At 40.2% G+C, this 12,971-nt stretch overlaps 1 protein-coding gene across 7 annotated transcripts in view; it reads right to left on the reverse strand.

Annotated features, from left to right (window-relative positions):
- NALCN (sodium leak channel, non-selective) overlaps window positions 1-12,971 on the reverse strand; it is a 317,004-nt gene that overhangs the window by 28,434 nt on the left and 275,599 nt on the right. For 6 of the 7 annotated variants that reach the window (XM_084982252.1, XM_084982251.1, XM_084982253.1 and 3 more), the window contains 2 exons: window positions 10,969-11,073; window positions 8,028-8,134 (listed from right to left, as the gene is read on the reverse strand). In XM_084982252.1, the coding sequence (XP_084838378.1) occupies window positions 8,028-8,134; window positions 10,969-11,073 (212 nt within the window). The remainder of the gene's footprint in view (window positions 1-8,027; window positions 8,135-10,968; window positions 11,074-12,971) is intronic. The other variant, XR_014819860.1, reaches the window with a different exon arrangement.

Below are 12,971 nucleotides of genomic sequence, written 5' to 3' on the forward strand. Positions count from 1 at the left end.
CACAGTACGCTGTCTACATCCAGAGCTAACTCCTGATTCTTAAAACAACTTGGCCCCTCTGTTTTCAATTTATTTTTTGGTCTTTTTATTTAGAGCTGCACCTGCAGCATAAGGAAGTTCCCAGGCTAGAATTGGAGCTGCACCTGCCAGTCTACACCACAGCCACAGCAAGGCAGGATCCAAGCCACGTCTTCAACCTATACCACAGCTCATGGCAACACAGGATCCTTAACCCATTGAGCGAGACCAGGCATGGAATCTGCAACCTCATGGATACCAGTCGGGTTCGTTACCTCTGTGCCGCTGTTGGAACTCCCAGGCCCCTCTATTTTGAGGGATCAGGGGATGTCTTATTTCTTATTTTTCTGACATGTTTATACTTTTCTCTCCCTGCTAACATTTTTCTACTGCACTGCAGGTCCTTAAGTCATTACGTGTCTCAGCTAACGTTTTTAAAAGAAGATTTCAGTGGTTTTTTTTTTTTTCCCTTTTCAAAGGCTATTTTTACTTTAAATAATTAAAAGATTTAGACAGCCACACGCTGGAGTATCATGACTCTCACCACATTTCCTGATTTTGATGAATTGAGTTCAGGCTTATTGAATAGAGTAGTCTACTGAACCCTGGCTAAATTATATTTCGTTCATTATTTTTCCCTGCTAGCACATTCATCAAAAGTTAACCTTCATAGGAGGCAAATCCCTAGGTAGAATCTGGTTTAGTATTTTTCTACCATCTTTCATGGTTTTCAAAAATAAAGACAATATGAGATGTATTTTATAAGTTTTTTAAATTAAATATGTGGGAAGCTAATAAGAAAACATAAAGCTAAAACTGACTTATTTTTAAAATTAAAGCTGATTGGTATAAATATTTTCTACATGGTAAAAAAGCCCCATTTAGAAATTCATATGTCAGGATTCTGATTTATATTTTTAAAGTATAAAAGTAAAAGCATATTCCCTTTGATTTTTCTAACAACATTTCCTTTAGGGGGTTTCATTTAAATTTAATATATTTTACAGCAGACAGAAGCTGTAAGGATTCTACAGATGCCACATTTTCTTGAATAAGGATTTTTAAAAAAAAAAAAAAACCAAGTGAGTCAGCTCTCAGATCTGATGTTGAACTTTCTTAGCCATCCATTTTCTTTATGTAAAAGTGCTTTTTAGCTGAATTTGCAGCAACCCAAATTATTTTCATGTTCCACATCCGTTTGAAGTTAGAATATATTAAAATAGACTTTTAGGCAAAAGCAAGAAAAATAACATGGAGGATCATAAACTTAAATTGCTGGAAGAATATATCACATTAAAAAGCCTCAGTTTTGGGAGTTTTCTTGTGGTGCAGCAGGTTAAGGACCCACCATTGTGGTCAGTACAGTAGCTTGGGCCACTGCTGTGGTGCCGGTTCGGTTCCATCCCCGGCCCGAGAACTTCCACATACCACAGGTGGGGCAGAAAAAAACAAAACAAAACTTAGCTTTAGTCATAGAAGATATCTGTTTATGCTTTGTTCATGATACTAAAATTGGAAAGTTTGAAACTTTACCTATAACTACAGAGGACTTCAACAAATTCCAAACACAATCCATTACTGTCATTTTTCCTGTTGCCCTTCTATGATTTGGAAGGTTGTTTAAATACCACCTTTTTTGGTTAATTTTTATTTATTTATTTAGTTAGTTATTTTTAGGGCTGCACCCATGGCATATGGAGGTTCCCAGGCTAGGGTCCAATCGGAGCTGCAGCTGCCGACCTACACCACAGCCACAGCAACACTGGATCCGAGTCACGTCTACAACCTACACCACAGCTCACGGCAATGCCAGATCCTTAACCCACTGAGCGAGGCCAGGAATCGAACCTGCAACCTCATGGTTCCAGGTCGGATTTGGTTCTGCTGCGCCACAATGGGAATTCCTCTGGTTAATTTTTCAAAGATTAGAATCTTGTTGACCTGATTCAGAAAATTCAGACATCAGTTCAGGCCTCACAATCTATCAGTTTTCTGCTATAGAGCACAGGGCACTATATATCTGGTCCCTTGTGATGGAACATGATGGAGGATAATATGAGAAAAAGAATATATGGATATGTATGACTGGGTCACTTTGCTGTATAGTAAAAATGAACAGAACACTGCAAGTCAACTATAATGGAAAAAATAAAAATCATTAAAAAAAAAATTCTGTCAGTGTTCTACCTCCCAGTGACAAGTGCTCCAGGACTAAGTTCGTGATAAGGGGAGCTGCTCATCCTCTGGGACGATGGGGTGCCAGGGAGGGGAAGAATCTAGCTTCTGCCCTTGAACGTGGAAATGCAGGGAATGACCTTGTCCACAAGGGCGCCCTGTATCCTACACACCTCCACCACCTCGTCTAGAGAAATCAGAAAGTGGTGAACTTACTGAGAGGCAGATTTCTTTTTTCTTTTTTTCTTTTTGGCCTTGTACTTTGGCAACAGCAGTTTGAGTTTCCTCAGCTTGCCACAACCTTACCTCTGCCTCGCCCCTCCCTCTCACCTGCCTGAGGCTCCTCCTCCTTCCACCTGCATAATTCCTATGCATCCCTCAAAAGTTAACTGAGAGTCTCCTCTGCATCTGAAGCAGGAAATAGATGGGCTCCAGAAGAGACATGAACAACTAGCTTCTTATTTATATTCCTGAGGCAGGAGATAGGTGGGCTCAGGGACAAACATTTACAACCAGCCACCTGTCTATACTTCAAGATAGAAATAACAACAGGCACGAGGCAGATAGCTGATACTTGTCTCCTGTGAACTAGTCAACAACGGTAACGACTTGATCAAAAGGGGCTGAGCTCTGCTTGGACCAAAGGGGCTGAGCTCTGCTTGGACCAAAGACTCCAACCACGCATGCGCAGAGACCCCCCTGGGTCAGAAAGAGAAGAGGTACCAGGCCATAAAGTCTAGATAGCTTTCCCATCATGCCTTGCTTTGAACTCCATCTTGGCCAAAAGATGCGCTCGCAGATCAGGTGGGAGAGATAAAACAAGATAACTGGCTAAAGGAGGACAAAGACTCGGAAGGACTGTCCCACGTAAGTGACTTAAATCACTGCTCTGGCACCCTCCTCATCGGGGGGACTCCTGTACCCTCCCTTCTCCTTTAGGTGTGTATTCCTGCTTTGCTTCTGTCTTAGATAAACAGACGACTTCTCTGTGGGCTCGCCCACATGTCGTACTGTGTTTCTAACAATAAACTTAATACCTTCTTTGGAGTCTTTGCCTCCTTGAAACATCCTTGCTTTCCACAGGTGGCAAAAATCAGGGCAATTCTGCTTGTAACCTCTAGCTAGTCTAGCAGCGAAGACTCCTGATTTTCACCCAGGCCGCCCAGGTTCAGTTCCTGAGCAGAGAATTTACGATCTCACCCTGAGCCATCACTCACTGCCTCTCCGAAATTAGGTCCTTCTCCTTGGTCCGGTCATAGTTTGGGTTCGGTGCCTTCTGTAACCTTGATAAAATGCCTGAGTCAGGGGCTCATACACCACGGAGCTAAAGAAACTTAAAACTTAAGCTCAGGGCTTCTCCTCCCAAGACTCAGGAAGGGTCCAGAAATGAGTTCACATAGTCATAGTTTCTGTTAAATTTATAAAAGCAAAGTAGATTTATATTCTTTTTTCTTGGAGCACGTACACAAATTGTTTGAGTACCAAAAAAATCTGATCTCCTCTGCCTAGAATGTATCACAGGATAATTTAAAACTACAGGTAAGCTTCTGGGTGAACTTCAAGTGAGTTTTGGGTCTTATTTATGTAGCATTACAACCTTAGCATATTACATTAAATTGTACATAATTTTGCTTTCTGTTCTCCACTAGACTTCAAGCCATTAAGGGTCAGGGGCCAGAGCTTATTTCCAGGGATGGCATAATACCTGGCAAGGAGTAAGCACAGAGTTAATACATTTGTTGTAAAACTCAGTACTTGGTTGGTTTTTCTCTCATGCATTTCATTTTCCTAAATCCCAGACCTCCACTTAAAAGAGAGCATACAATATTTATAATATATGGCATGTTTAATCCTTTTTACCAAGGTAATTTTTATCTCATCAAGGCTGAGTGATTCAGAAGAAAATGAATGCATTCACCTGAAGAGAGAATGCAGAAACCAGACTGTCTCTTGAATTAGCTAGTGCATACTTATGTCCTAATTATAATTATCAAAGCATTCCTCTAGGCTAATTCCAAGATGTAAGTTATTTTCTTAATCATAAATTAGCCAGAATAAAACTACAAAATTTTTAGCAGCTAACTATTGATGAGATTATTAGAGAAAGAAAATGTGAACATTATTATGGTTCTGACATTTATTTGATGAAACTCTTATATTTCACTGAAACTAACCCAAATTATGATATTCTAGACACATGGACAAAAGCTATGGTGATAACATTCAAGTGATGTCCCTTTATTTGTTTTCGCTTTTAAAATATCATTGGACTTGAAACCCCTAATAATAACTTATATAAAATACTGCCTTTCAATGAACTGATTTTAAGATCACAGAGAGCTGGTTTTATGGAACAGGTTGAACACCATAGAATATACCCGGAAATAGCTTACTCTTCTCTCAACCAAACTTCCCAGTGCATCCTATCCCCTTCCTGACAGCTTGGGGAGAGCCCAAAGTTTTCTGGTCCCTGTTATGTGATCAGCCTCATTCCAGAAAGTCCATCCATTCGAACACGTACCAGGACCCCACCCTTAGCAACTCAAGCCCGCCCCGGGGTCTGTTCCATTCCTTCCCTCCGTGCTAACATCTGACTCCTACAAGCCTGGGTGGGATGTAGCTGGAGTCAGAGAAAGGGGATCCGGTCTTGCGTCTCTGACTCTGCAGGATGCTGGGTATCAGCGCTCTTAACAGCAGCCTTTGCTCTTTCATGGAGCTCATTTTTATGTTCCCAAGAAACACTTCGTGTTTTAACCATGTTTCTAGCTCTGTGAACTGGATGCTTTCATAGCGTCTGTCCCACATACACATGCTGGATGTGCTTTATGCTGGACAACTTGATAAAATGCCTGAGTCACCCTTGCTGGCCTCCTGCCTCCCACATCCTCCTCCCCCTCATCAGAAAGAGTCCTTTGCAGGGCGTGCTTTTCAAATACAAACCCACCAAGCCAGAGCCCACACCCCCAACCACCTCCTTTATCAGGCTATCACCCTCTGGGCCACTATCCACCTGCCCTAACTACCCCAGCGTCAGGTCCAGACCACCTCGGACAGGCTCTGTGTTCCAGAGCCCACTGAACTGTCCACTACCATGATGCCATCTTTGAGTATATTGTTCTCTTTTACAGCAGTGGGTGATGGAGGTGGACAATGTTCTAGTAAGTTCTGCTTGGCTTGGTCTAGTGGGCCTCTTTAGACAGTCAAAAGATACTTTATCTCCTGTTGACCTCAGCTTTGAGAGTTTAGCCTAAATTCCAAAACAGTGGGGGAAAAAAAAACAAACAAAAACTGGCATCTTGATATACATAATTTATGGTATAATAATGAGTTTTAATCCCACAACAAAAATAAACTTTTTATGCTTTCTTAAATTTTTTATTGTAATGCTTTTCTAGTTAACACCGGAATGAGGATATTCCCATGTGTTATATATTTCTCTACCCATGCTCAAGATGCACATCTAAATTTAATCTCTTTTCCCATAGTTCTTTGGTATTAAAAAACTCCAATATAAATTGGATGGAATTGTTTATGAAAGTGAATTTCACATGAGAGAAATGCCAAAGCAGGTAACAGTGAGTCCTAAGGGTACAACTGGGTGAAATGCTATTCCTTTTAAAGAGTTCTGACATTTTGTAGAGAACATCAATTGTAACAAAAGCAGAGCAGTCGCTGTGGTTCACCCATTATATTAAGAGGTAAAATGAAATAAAAAGAAAACAGATAATGACTTGAAAGGACAGATGAAGTTGATGGAACCCTCAGTGCGTCGGTGGAGCAGACTGAACGGGTCCATTCACAGTCATTAGGAAAATGGATGAGAAAGGGCGTAGCTTACTTCTGGCTTTGATGTAAATGCTTTAGAAACATTTAAAAAAAAAAATTTAAAGAGAGCATTAGATACAATCAATTGTGTTACTGACTATTTCCTTCCAGGGTTTCAATAACAAAATCCTTCAATTTAAATGGGTTTTAAAATGGAAATAGCTTTATAATTTCAGCTTCTCTACAACTAGGATGAGGACATCACATCTTCCTAAAAGATGTCATGTCAGGATGAATTTAAATTTGATTAAAATTGACAAAATTTTAAGAAATTGGTTAAAAAGTTAAATTAAAATTTGATTAAAATTTTGACAGAAAATCTTTTTTCTTTGAAGCCTCCTTAATTTTTTAAATTTAAAATTGTTATTGGAGTTCCCGTCATGGCTCAGTGTTTAATGAATCCCACCAGGAACCATGAGGTTGCGGGTTTGATCCCTGGCCTCCTTGCTCAGGAGGTTAAGGATCCGGCATTGCTGTGAGCTGTGGTGTAGATCGCAGATGCGGTTCGGATCCCGCCTTGCTGTGGCCGTGGTGTAGGCCGCGGCTACAGCTCTGATTAGACCCCTAGCCTAGGAAACTCCATATGCCTTGGGTGTGGCCCTAGAAAAAAGATAAGAAGACAAAAAATAAATAAATAAATAAAATTGTCATTTACTTATTTATTTTTATTGGTATGTAGTTGATTTACAATGTTGTATTAGTTTCAGTGTAGAGTGGTTCTTTTTTTTTTTTTTTTTTTTTTTTGCTATGCCGAATTCTTAGCCCATTGAGTGAGGGCAGGGATCAAACCCACATCCCCGTGGATCCTAGTCAGATTCGTTAACCAATGAGCCATGAAGGGAACACCCTAGAGTGATTCTTTTTCAAATTCTTTTCAATCATAGGTTATTACAAGATATCGAATATAGCTCCCCGTGCTCTGCAGTACGTCCTTGTCGTGTATCTGTTTTATATACAGTAGTGTTTATCTGTTAATTCCAAACTCCTAATTTATCCCTTCCTGTTTTCCCCCTTTGGTAACCGTAAGTTTCTTTCTATTTCCGTGAGTCTATTTCTGTTCTGTAAATAGGTTCATTTATATCATTTTTTTTTAGATCCCGCATATAAGTGATATCATATAATGTTTCTCTTCCTCTGTGTGGTGTACTTCCTTTAGTATGATAAGCTCTGGGTCCATCCATGTTGCTGCAAATGGCATCACTTCATTTTTTATAACACTCACTAGCTTATAAAGACATGAGAATCTAGATACGTTATTTTAAAGTATTAGAAAAATACTGCAGTGATGTTCATTATTCTCATGAAACAAGCTGGGGTTCAGTGTACCGCTCGGCCCTCTTATTTATCTTATTTTATTTTTGCATCCTATTGTAATGCAGTGCTTTGCCTTGCACTACCTAAAATTATTTTAGGGAATTCTAGCAGAATTAATTTAAGTTTCCTGCCACATTACGCTGCCTTAAAACATTATATAATATATACGACCATGAAGGCATTATGTTAAGTAAGTCAGACAGAGAAAGACAAATACTATATAATCTCACTTATATGTGGAATCTAAAAAAACAAGACAAAACAAAAAACCCACAAAACCCCCATCATAGAAAAATGGATCAGATTTCTGGTTACCAAAGATGGCGGTGAGAAGTGAAGAAACGTGGTCAAAAGGTACCAACTTCCGGTTATAAGACAAATCAATACTAGGGACGGAACACGCAGCGTGGTGGTGGTTAACACTGCCGTGTGATACAGAGGAAAGCTATTAAGAGAACAGATCCCACCTCAGAAGGAGATTTTTTTTTTCTTTTCTTTTTATTGTATCTATGAGATGATGTTAACCAAACCTGTTGCGACAATTATCTTACAATACATGTAAATCAAACCATCGTGCCATATGCCTTAAACTTATACAGTGATGTATGGTAATTATTTCTCATTAAAACTGGGAGGGGGAGACCCTTATACTGACAAACATAGTATTCTTCGGGATGTTTTTCTGATATGCTTACCAAACACGGGGCACCCAAAATCCAGGTTTTTTCTCTCCAGGTCTTAATTTTAAATTTAAGTTCTTGGACACACTTACATTGATTCTGAATATTCCATTACAATCTTCCTAAAATAGGAAAAACAGAAATGAAAGGACAGGGAGAGGAACCTGGTCAGAAAATGAACTCAGAAAAAAATAAAAGAGAAGAAACACTTTTTACCTAGAACAACAAAGGTCTTTTATCTGACAACAGAGATGTTTACATCTACTCAGCAAATAATAACAAGGACTTCAGAGAGAAGCAGGTGAAAAATGTTAGTGAATAGGCAAAAGATCCGAACTCACGTTCCTCCAAGGGAGATACACAAGTAGCCAAAGAGCACGTGAAAAGATGCTCAACATCATTAGTCATCAGGGAGATGGAAATTGAAACCGCAATGGGATACCGTTTCACTGAATAAAAAGGCCTATAATCAAGAAGTCAAATAACAAGCTTGGACAAGGATGGGATGAAATCATAATCCTCACACTAGACTCTTTATCCATGGCTGGTGGCAATGGAAAATGGTGCAGCCGCTTTGGAAAATAGTGTGGCTGGTCCTTAAGTGATTAAACAGAGAGTTACCACAGGACCCAAAAGAAATGAAACATAGATCTACATGGGAATTTGTATATGGGTGTTTAGATCATTATTGTTATAAATAGCATTATTTATAATAGTCCAAAGGTGGCAACAACTCAAATGTCCATCAGTGGACACAAACACAAATAAAATGTGGTATATCTACACAGTGGAATATTATTCAGCCATAAAAAAGAGTGAAGTACTGACACACACTACAGCATGGATGAACCTTGAAGATATGCTAAGTGAAAAAAGCCAGCCATCAAACACCACGTATTATACGATTCCACCTGGAAACATGGCCACCAACGACTCAAGCTTCATGGATTTTACATGTGAGCTGCATGATCCAAATGTGGGTGTTTCTAGTTTCCCCTCTTCCTTGGGTTTGTCTCTTCTAAAAGGAAACGGAAGTTCCAAGGTAGAAGTACTATCCCCGTCATCCCCGTGGTACATCTGGCCTTGGCCTCTTCTATCAGGACTAGAAAGGAACTCATCCTGATGTAAAGGCCACTTCTCACTCTGCCAGTTTCTTTTTCATTATTCTGCTTGCTCCTGACGGTTTCTGTGATGACTACGTTTTCTTAGACTTTCCTTCTGAACTTTCCAGAGACCTCACTGCCCTGGGGAAAAGGATAAATGCCTCATGGTATCTGCGTGTCTGTCCATCCACTGCGTGCTCCCCAGCTCCCCACCCAGGTCATTACTCTTTAGCCTGGTCGGGGAGTGAGGAGGCAGCGTTGAATCACAAGGCTCTCAGGCCATTATTACTGTACTGAGTCATCCAAGATTCCTAAGAGGCTTCGTCTTGAAACGCTGTTATTATCTTTCTGGCCTCTATTCACGTGGACCTAAAATAACCCTTCTTTCCTTACACAAGCCTGTGGACTCATGTGTCAGCTCATTATCACAGCGCTCATTTGGTACACGGTGACCTTTCCACCATGGTCCCTGTATGTCTTCTTGGGTTTATCGAAGTTCCTGGAACCTCTGGGGAGGGGCATTAAACAAAGCAGTGACCGGGCAGTGCCTTGTGAAAGGACATCAGCTCTGCCCAACCTACACCTGTCTCTTCTTTCTGCCTCTTCCTGAAAATCTCACTGTTAACATGACCCATGATATGTTTTGACTGGACAAAGAGGTTACTTGTACTTTACAACAATTCCAGAGCCACGAGCTTTATAATTAGGAGCCTTAGGGATTTTCCTGGCACTATAAAATCTGTATTGGACACCCATATTTGCTGGAAAAATGGAAATGAGTGTTATGGTTCAGCTCTGGTAGCGCTGTTGGAAACATGCATTGTAAGGGACTTCAGGCATGATTTTACCTGGGTGAAAGAGGAACTATTCCTGCTAGTTTATACATCAGCAGAACTAGAGTTCACTTCCTTAATCTACTTGGAACATAGGGCAGAATTCTCAGAAACTGGGACATGGAATGCAGCTGCAGAGATTGGCTAATTATCAAGCAAATCCTATCCCCCCCCCCTTTTTTTTTCCCCACAGAATATACTACTGAGCTACACATGGCAGCCTCCCTTCCAGCTCTTTCCAGGAGAATGTGGGTTGAAATTAGGGGCTGCCTGCAGCAGACTCAGCCCATAGTCCTCTGAGATAGAGATGGTTTTCCATCCCTAACTTCCTGCTAAACAGAGATGACAGCCAAGGGTGAGGAGACACAACAGAAGAAACTTGAGCCCCTGTGTGATCATTTGGAGGAGAGCTGTCTGAATTATTCAAGATGCAATATACTCATTTCATTGTGCATAGCTACAGACATATTGGGGCTGTTCCAGTGGCCAGCGCCTCTTATAACACCAACTGAAGAAAGATAAAGAAGCAGAATTGAAAATGTTCAAGTTTGGGTCTTTGTTAGCTGTCTTCATGTGGCAGATTCTGGGCAGCTAAGAGCCAGTGCGAGGCCCTGACTTCCTAACAGAGGAAGGCGGGGTGGATTGCTCATAAGAAGGAGTGTGGAAGTCAGACTTTGCCTTTTGTGTTGGGGGAGCTGTTTGCCAATAGGCATCTCAGGCCCCAGCAGGGGCAGGATGAAGTTAGGACGTTAAGACCTTGAGGCAAATTGGAATCTTGAGTGACTACACTGAAGGTGTCAACACTGGCTTGACCCTGGAATAGGAGGGAGGGGTAGCATTATCTCAAATGCACTTTTATCTTCTAAACCTTTACCAGCCAGAAGAGACATACTGGCTGCTTTAAGCAAAGGGAGTTCATGGCTAGAGTGTTATAAGAGTTCTATTCTCTGAGCACCTGCTCACCCAGGGAAAGTCAGCTTCCTGGATTTTCATCCCCTGAAGACAGAAAAGATAGCTTACCCTTCTAATAATGTTGGGATCATTGCACTTGGCCAGTTTTCCAGCAAAAAGCTGAACTCCAAAGCTCGCAAAAACAAGCATCAATGTCAGCAAAAGAATGGAGACCTGAAAGAAATGGGTGAGACAGAAAATTTCTTGGTAAAACATTAAAAACAGTAGGTTTGTTTTGAGCAGTGATAGGAACAGGACTTTTCAGATAGTACTGTATGAAATTCATGGTCTTTGGATGCTGTCTGTTAACTTCTCCCCCACGGGTCATTCAGTTAGCCTTGTTGGAATGTTAAATTGAGAAGGAAATTAACAACAGGTTTGGAATTTTTAGAGTAAAAACTCATGACTTTCATGGAAGAAAACGGACTACGGTGTTTGTGATGTGAGTTGGACATTTCTGATTTTGAAATAAACACTTTATTTTATCTAATGGAGCAAAAGAAAAATCTTGAAATAATTCTCTTTTCCCCCATTTTCTCAAAATGGATTCATATCTCTGTTAGCAGAGCCTAAGGTAGAGGGACAATGGCTTTGATTTCTTGGGAGCTAGGGTGGATGAAGGCATCTCACCCAGAGGGGGTGAGATTATTGTCTTGAAAAGCCAATCTGTTAATTGACTGGTGCGCCCTCTGCTGGAGGATTATTTTGGTCTCAGCGAAGAAGTGGCAAAAATCCTGAAGCCACTGATGTGCAGTGGTTGAGTAACCTAAACATCTAACTTAAAGATACTAAAATTACACAGAAACATCCTCTGGAGCAAGGTACAAAGTGATTTATCTTCCAAATTCTATCAGGGCTCAAAGAAACGTATCTGTGAGTTGTCTCATTTTGTTTCTCTTCAATTCCAGCTTTATGAAAAGCCACCATGTGATGGCTTTAGTGCAAAAATTTATGGACTTTTAAACACAGCTTTAACAAAGTGTTAGCAACGGTATGCCTATAGTAACATAACTGCTTGTCTTTAAACACCTTAGAATCAACTGCAACTATAGCAGTTCTCTCACTATAAGTGTGTCTCTAGAAAGCAAGATATAAAACAAGCCTATGTAAATTAATTCATGTTTTCCATGCACAAGCAGAACTCATTAATAATAAAAAGAATCCTGTGATCACTCCTTTGTAAAGCAAAGAACAAAGAGTCTTCTTTAACAGATTGAAACTAGAGAGCCTCTTACTCATTGTTTTATCTGCAGCCCTGGTCTTAGAAGACCCTAAATCAATATTTACCTGACTAAAAAGCATCTTTTCCCCTCAATCACTTTATAAGTATTTATTACTGTATATTGAGGCTACTTAGAGTAGAGTATACCTGAATGTTACAGTTTTAAAAAGTTGTTTTATGTGAGCGCCCCACAGATCAGAGCCAAATTTTGTGCCGTGTGGTTTGGGCACATAGAAAACGAGATTATACCCACAAATGTGTTAAGTCCAAATATCGTTTGTGAAGCTGATGATGTTGAATCACCTAGAAATTAGGGTCAAGAGTTAGGATTGGAAGTGTCAGCAAATACTATCTCTTTGGATTCTCCTTCCATTGCATTTTCCAGGGCGCTCCCCTTCAATTTCATTGAAGCTCACTTTTCAAAAAAAGTTATAACCTGGTCCCATCCTTGTAGAGCCTCGACCTGCTCACACAGCAGGAAGAACAAAGCCATCCATTTTACGCAGCCTGGCTAATCAGGGAAGTGTGTTCAGGTTTCAAAACACTTGTGTTTTGACACCTTTTTTTTTTTTTTTTTCCCTTGGCAGAGTAATATAAAATTAAAGTGGGGAAAGAGATTTAGTATTTAATACTAAGCTTTAACAAGACAACTGCTGTCATTGCTATGTATCTTTTTTCTTTTTTAAAGTATAGTTGATATTGCTATGTGTCTCGATGCAAAGATTATGATGATAAAAGAGTACAAACGACCCTGGCACTCAAAGATAAAAAAGTTTGTTGAAGTAAATGTACCAATAAACCAGAAACATCGATGGGTAAAGTTTTTGAATGCGTGTGGTGTTCTGTTAGT

The sequence above is a fragment of the Sus scrofa genome, chromosome 11 (genome assembly GCF_054392235.1).
Source record: "Sus scrofa isolate SSC_HxYL_T2T_F1_AM1 chromosome 11, Sscrofa_HxYL_maternal_Yorkshire_Landrace_v2.0, whole genome shotgun sequence".
Lineage (NCBI taxonomy): Eukaryota > Metazoa > Chordata > Mammalia > Artiodactyla > Suidae > Sus > Sus scrofa.